We start from the raw sequence: 7,564 nt of genomic DNA, 5'->3' as shown, positions 1-7,564 counted from the left end.
CCTGCCCCCCATCGGCCTGGGGCGAGTACTTTTGGGGAGGGGAGAGGAGAGAGCCGGGTGGGGGAGGGGGCGGCTCGGAGAGCGTTCGTCTGAGCTAGAGAGCAGGCACGCGGCGGGAACTCGAGGCCCCATTGGCCGGGTTTGAAGGAGCGGTGGGACCTCGTGCACCAACGGTCTCCTGGGGGCCAGGGCGGGGAGCGGGGGAGCAGTAGGGGGGAGGGCGAGGCGAAGTCCCGGGGGGATCGAGAACGGGGTGGGAGAGCCGGGCTCGGCAGTGGCGGCGGGGCGAGGCCCGGGCATCGAGGGCGATGGAGGAGGCACTGCTCTCCACGCCCATTAACCCTAATAACTTCCCAGCCAAGCTGTGGCGGTTGGTGAACAGCCCGCGCTACCGCTCCATCCGCTGGGACGGACGCGGCGAGGGCCTGCTCATCGACCAGCCGCTCTTCGAGGCGGAGCTGCTGAGCCCGTCAGGGGCAGGCGGCGGGGGGGCGGGGGCGGCGCTGGGGGTGCCGAACCCGAGCTCTTCAAAACCACCAACTTCACGAGCTTCATCCGTCAACTCAACCTCTACGGCTTCCGCAAGGTGGTGCTTGGGGGGCCCGGATCCGCAGGGCCTGGGCCGGGGCCTGGGGGGGGCGGGCCGGCGGGCGACGGGCCCCTGCACCACTTCCACAGCCCGCACTTCCGTCGGGATCAGCCCCAGCTGCTGGTGCACCTCAAGCGCCTCACCAGCGCCAACAAGGCCAAGCTGGCGGCCGGCCTCGAGGTCTCCTGCCGCCCGCCTAACCGCTTCCAGAGGCTGCTGCTCACCTCCGCCTCGGCCTCGGCCTCGGCCTCGGCCTCCACCTCCCCGCTGCAGCACCAACAGCCGCCGCCGCCACCCCCATCCGCGGGGGCCCGGCCCGAGCCTCACGGTGAGTGGGCCAGGGCTTCTTCACACCTACCGGGATTCCCTGCCCGGGCCGGGATGGGGTGGCGGTCAGCCCCCGAAGTGGTCAGTACCTCTTCCCTAAGGGAACCTCTGAGAAATGGGGAGAGGGGGAGGAGGAGGGGCACAGACTCAGTTTCCCCTTCCCGAAGAGAGACTTTTAGTAGAGGGAAATACCACACCTTGAGGGGCCTCTTCTCACTTTCCTTGATAGATCCTTAGAGGCAATATCAAGACCTCCCCTATATCTGTCTCTCTCTCCCAGGTCCCCATTAGGGCCTTTGAGACATCAGGACCACTCTTCCCCCCCCCCAATTATTTGTCTCTTTAGGCCCCACCACATCCTCTTTCCATAAGTCAGTTTTCTTCTTGAGACATCCGTCTATCCCATGCCCATTTTCAATGGTGGCAGCCAAGCTTTTGTGGTCAAGCTATCATCTTGCACACCTGAAGATGCCTTAAGTATCAGAACATATCAATTACTATTCACCAGCAACCTAACAGGCTTCTCCCGTGTACCTCTTTGCTTTATTTTGGACTTGACACCCACACTGGGGTTCATTTGAAGGCCAAGATTTACATATACATAGTCATATCTTTTGTTCTTCCTGAGATAAACATCTGTGGATGTTTAGAGTCAACATAGAACTTTCCCAGCCCATGAGTTCTTAGGAAGGAGTCTTGAAAGGACCTCTCTGTTCCATAAAGGAATATTAAATGGGATTTCTTTTTGCAAGGGAAAGAAGCATGATGAAAGTCAAAGTTGGAGGGAACCAGAAAAGTCACAAAGACAAAATGATAGAATTTTGGATTTCTCTAGAGGGGCAAAGTGGACAAGACTCTGTGGTTATTGAGATACAAGCCCACTTTCAACAGTTTATAGATCCAAAAAAATCTTGATAGAAATGTTGTGTATGTAGTCTTACACATGGTACATGTATATGTATCTTACAGTAACATTTAAAATGGTGGTGATTGTTTATGTATCTTGGAACAAAATATAAACATAGTTCTAAAAAAAATTTAAATGAGGCATTACACTTCTTTCCCAGACAGAATTATGTAGTTGAACTTTTACTACAAATTGTAGGGTTTAAATGGAAATTCTGGCTGCTGTACACAAGATGCAAACTGGATTTTTGATCCAAATGTCAACCTTTCCTCAAATAACAAAGCAAAACATTTAGTGAATGCTACTATTCAAAATCAAAAGCATATGTTATTTTAATTTTTAGGGTTCATTCTGTTTAGAAGTGTATGCCACTGGGCACAAGTAACCTTTCAGTATTCCTGCAAAGGAAAAGGTTCATTCCAGTCAAACTGCATTTTTCTTTTAAAGATCTTTATAATTTTCCTTTCTGACACAATTGCCAGAAACCTAGAAATAATGAGATAATCAGGATCTCCGTTCATTGACTATTGAGACAATCGGTTACAAAGATGATCTGGGAGAAATCAACAAATTATAATAAAAACAGTTCAATTTGACTTTACCTTCAACCGAAAGTAACATTCAGTGTAAACTTTACCTGTTGGCATTTCTGTACTTTTTAGAATTAGAGAAAAAAAGAAAAATACTGGAGGTAAGGAGTGTGAAACTTCCCTGTGGAGCTAGTTAGCTTCTGAAGTAGATTAGCTTCTAGATTATAAAAACAACAACAACAACAACAACAGCTTAATTTTCTTGGGTTTTGAAAGATGAGATAATAGGTGGCGTATTTGATTTAGTGTTGATGACTCCCTACCCTCCTGTGAGGGGGACAGGGCCTTTAAGTGAATGAAGTTGAAAAAGTAACATTGGAATGGGGATATATTCATCCATTAGAAGGAACACCCTTTTATGTTATGGTCATTGATTCTGATAGAGAAAGGGAATAGTATCAACCTAAGGCATAAATTTGGCAAGATCTCAGGTTGTCACCAGCTTGCCCCAACTACCTGGTAAACACAAGGAAAAATGACTGGAAAATTGGTCCTCTGTTGATATAACACAGAAATGGAATCTAGTATCTAATGTCCTCTTTAGATACATAAATTAACACTCAAATCTTCATTCTCTTTTTCCTCTGTGGCTTTTTTCTAGCTTGTCTACACAGGGAATGAATAATTTTTAATTAAAGGAATAACGGTTTCTAGATCTTAATCTATTTAGAGAAACCATCACCATTAAGTAAATAATTTCATTTAGATAAGTTCTTCAGGTGATTAGAGTTTTAAAAATTCCTGCATTATTTTTTAAGAAGAATTTACTTTCAAAATCCCTTCATTCTGCAGATGTAGTATCTCCGTCTAGGTATTTAGTGTCTCTCTCTCTCTCTCTCAAGCTTTCTCATTTCTCTTTGCTAACCAAGCCATTCATATCTCAAAGCCATATAGAATGTATGGCAAATGTGAATTGTGAGATATTAAGTTAGATTCCCTGAGTGGGGGACTTGAGGGGAGATGACTGTTGCTGATTTGAAAAGAATGCAGTCCTGCTACAGGTTTGTGAATGTCAAGGCATACTCCTGTTTTAACCATAGTTAAGTGAGCTGGTGGTTTGGTGGATAGAATCAAGAAGACCTGAGTTCAAATGTGGCCTATTAGCTCTGTGATCCTGGCCATTTAACCTTTGTTTGCCTCAGTTTCCTCAACTCTCAAATGGAGATGATAATTGAAGGTACCTTGAAGGGCTGTTGTGAGGACCAAATGAAATAATATTTGTAAAAAGCACTTGGCACGTAGTAGGCGCTATTTAAATGCTTATTCCCTTCCCCTTTCTTAGTCTGCCTTCTAAAAATCTTTAATCTTTCCATTTTGCTGACACTATTTTGCTATTTTTCTTCCCTTCAGACCTTGTTATAACTTTGTATCTCAATACATGAGTTTTCTCATTTCCTGTTTTTGATTTTGTATTATTCTGTTAGCTTTACTGTCTGACTGCTGTTATGGCCTTCCCATTTTTATCTTCTTTTTGTTCTAGACCCAGATCTCTTAGGTCTGCAATATGACATCTCCACTTACTATGCAACAACTTCAAAATACTCCAGTAGAAATATGAGGGAGGACCCTTTTCCATTTGTTCATCCTGTGTTTAGTAGCAGGATTTTAAAATGTTGGTTAAACTTGCAAATCAGTCTGAAAGGAAAAAGTTTAAAGGACAGACTCCCTGTCTCTTGCCCCTAGGAAAGTACCATTTCATTTCTTAGGCCCAAGAAGGGAGGAAAATAACCATTTTACTTCGTAGGTCCAGGAGGAACATGTTCCACAGATACAAATTTTGGCATTGTGGTCTGTAGATTAATTAATTAGCTCAGACTCAGTCATATTAAAAGCTAAACTTTTTATAACAATATAACTTGGAAAAAACTCTTATTTCCAAAATTCTAATTGCATTAGAATGCCCTTTGTGTGTATGTGTGTGTATATATGCGTATTATATCAAATTAATCAATTGAACAGAAGAAATAAGTCTGTGACCACTTTTTTTTTTTGGCTAGGCAGTGGGGTTAAGTGACTTGCCCAGGGTCACACAGCTAGTAAGTGTTAATGTGTCTGAGACCAAATCTGAAGTCAGGTCCTCCTGACTCCAGGGCCAGTGCTCTATCCACTTCACCACCTAGCTGTCCCTGTAGCCACTTTTTTGAGAAAGATCTTTTTCTTTTTTTTTTGGGGGGGGGAGTTCTTTTTAAAGGAGAAAGAACAAGTACTTCTTCATTCTGTTCTTAAGGGCCATCTCGTAAGAGTTCTATTCTGACCATCAATGTTCTGTCCTATTCAGATTATATATATATATATATATATATATATATATGTATATGTATATATATATATATATAGGTATATGCACATATACCTATATATATAATTTAGATTATATATAATATAATTTATATGCAATCATATGTAAGTTATATAATATAATCTGAATAGTATAGATTTTATATATATATATATATATATATATATATATATATGCACACACATACATATATAATCTGAATAGGACAGATCATTGATAGTCAGAATGGAACTCTCAAGAGATGGCCCTTAAGAATAGAATGAGAAAGTACTTGTTCTTTCTCTTTTAAAAAGATCTTTCTCAAAAAGTGGTCACAGACTTATGTCATTTCTTCTGTTCAGTCTCTTCATTTGCAAAATGAAGTTGGACTCCGGTAACTTTAAGTCCTTCTAAAAAGTCCATAATTTTACTATTTTTGTGGTCAGTGGCACCTAAAATAATAAAGGTGATTGACCTCATCACTCAGAAAACAGTTACTAACACTGGTAGGAATTTCTTTTATGTTTAAATCTGGATCTAAAAGCAAAATGAAATTTAGGAAGCTTGAAAATTATGTAGCTTGGATTATGCTTTGGATGCAGAGGCACAGTTTTATCATGTAAAGCTGGAGGCATTGGCTATCCAAGGAAATCTTCCCATTGAAGATGATGAGATAGCACAGAATCTCAGAAGAGATAGTTGTAGTAGCTTTGTGTCATCGATCCATAAGCTGTGTATGTAGACAGACTAGTGTCTAGCAGCATGACAACTCTTCATATCTGGTAGTTGTGATTTTGGACTTGATCCATGAGTCTATCAGTCAAGGAGAATGGTGCCCTCTACAATTTAGGAGTCCTGGAGGCCTTAAGTAATTGTGATTCAATAGCTTGCCCAATTTTCCACAGCCATATGTTAGACACAAGACTTGAACCTGGGTCCTACAACAGCTTTCACTCAACTGCCTCTCAAATGCACAAACAGGAAAGGAGGGTGCAGGGAGATTGCATAGGAAGTTGTAAACTTATTTTGTTTACAGTTTTTTTTAAAAAAGCATAGTAACCTTAAAAAAACCCGAAAGGAGAAAAAGAAAGTTACCTAGTTGTAATTCTTCAAGTTGGTTAAATGTAACCTGACCCAGTTTCTTTTAAATTATGGTAACTTTACTTTTTGACTTAGCACTTTTGACTTTTCAGTGAAATTAGACCTTGGAGGCAGAGGATATTCGCTGAACAGTGCCCCCAGTGGTCACCTTCCTATTGTTCATCCTCTTAATACCTAATTGCTAGAAAGCCGTTGTGATATAGTTCATAGAAAATGGGCCTCAGAATCTAGAAAGCCTGAGGTTGAGTCCTGCCGTAACACTCCTGGCTTTGTGACCTCCTCCTATAAGCCAGTCATCCTTTCAGTGTGCCAGTTAGCTCTTTTAAGATTACAAATTTTGGAAGTTACCTGTTTGAATGGTTAGAGTTCCTACACTGATGAAAGCACGAAGGTACTGTCCAAAAAAAAAAAAAACTAATACAAGCTTTCAGAAGGGTGTCTTCAGAGAACAGAAATGACATAGCATGTAATAAACACCCTAAAGTATCATTTAAATCTTGTCTTCCTCTAAAACCCTAGCTTATTAGCTAACATGAAAAAGAGGCAAATCAGACCCCAAGATAAAACTTAGCTCTTTTCTCCCTGGTATCTCAGGTGTCAGAACTCTCTTGGATTATTTTATTTCTGGAGTTTTAGTGCTTTATTTGTGGACTTTTTGTTTTGTTTTGCTTTTTTATGTTTGTTTCATTTTTTAATGTCCAATTTCTTTTTCAGTTTTGTGGTCAGTTAAATGAAGAGGATTTTTAATGAGTTTAGATAATGAATATGTAATCATGATAGGGACTTTAGCTACTTCGTTAGGAAGTAGAAGAGTTTAGCTCATTTACGGATTAGGAAACTGAAACAACATAAAGCAGTTTGTTAATAAGCAATGGAGGCAGATATCTCAGTGTAGAAGCTTTCTCCCTACGAATAAGAGCAACTTTGCCTAATAATGTTTAAAAATTATAGCCTAAAATTTCAACTTCCCATATTTGTATTGGTCTTGCACATTAAATATAACACGTTTCCTACTCATAATTGTTTTTTAAAAACCTGTTCTACATTTCATTAGGATAAGAGAATTGAAAATGCTCAAGGTTCAGTCTGTGAACAAGTATTCATCAAATGCCTGCTAACTATTTTGGCATTGTGGTGGGTGCACAAGTATCATTTTTTTTACTCTCTCAAGGACTTCACAGTTCAGAGGCAGAGACAGTAACATAAAACAAGTGATACAATTTAAGGATGGCAGAAGGGGTCACTGATCAGGGCTGGAGTAGTTGTGGCAGGTTTCAGTGGGGACATAGGACTTGAACTACACCTTAAGAGATGGGTAGGATTTAGAAAGTGGAATGGGATCTGATTGAAGGCAGAAAAGTATGCTATATTTGTAGGACAGTAAGGAGACCTGTTAGATTAAAGTGGAAAATTTGTTGTAGAGTGGCAGTATAGTAGTAGATAGAATTTTGGAATTGGAATGTGGAGATCTGGGTTCAAATCCCACCTCTGATGCCAGTTGTGTTGGTAAGTAACAACCTCTCTGAGCCTCAGGCAACTCTCTAAGATTGCAGTTTATAGATGGGTTGCCATCTCTCTTAGTGGAGGAAGTTGCCATAGCCCATATGTTTTGAGAAGTAAAAGGAAGTAAGTTTAGGCCTTGAAGGCTAGGAGTTTAGAGTTGGTAGACAGTGGGGAGCAATGGAAGATTTCTGAGCAGAGAAATGATATGCTGAAAATGTCTAAGGAAAATAAATGCGAGATGGGTTGGGGTGGAGAGTGAGGAAATAGGT

At 41.3% G+C, this 7,564-nt stretch overlaps 1 protein-coding gene across 1 annotated transcript in view; it reads left to right on the top strand.

Moving 5' to 3' along the window:
• The first annotated feature begins 204 nt into the window (after positions 1-204).
• Positions 205-7,564, top strand: part of HSF5 (heat shock transcription factor 5) — a 40,577-nt gene continuing 33,217 nt past the window's right edge. The window contains 2 exon segments of the mRNA XM_020992044.2: positions 205-485; positions 488-917. Coding sequence (XP_020847703.1) covers positions 309-485; positions 488-917 — 607 coding nt within the window. The 5' untranslated portion in view covers positions 205-308.

This window comes from Phascolarctos cinereus, unplaced genomic scaffold (genome assembly GCF_003287225.1).
Source record: "Phascolarctos cinereus isolate Bilbo 61053 unplaced genomic scaffold, phaCin_HiC Scaffold_5;HRSCAF=322, whole genome shotgun sequence".
Classification (NCBI taxonomy): domain Eukaryota; kingdom Metazoa; phylum Chordata; class Mammalia; order Diprotodontia; family Phascolarctidae; genus Phascolarctos; species Phascolarctos cinereus.
Note: the sequence above shows the minus strand (reverse complement) of the source record. Positions and strands in the feature narration are given on the sequence as shown.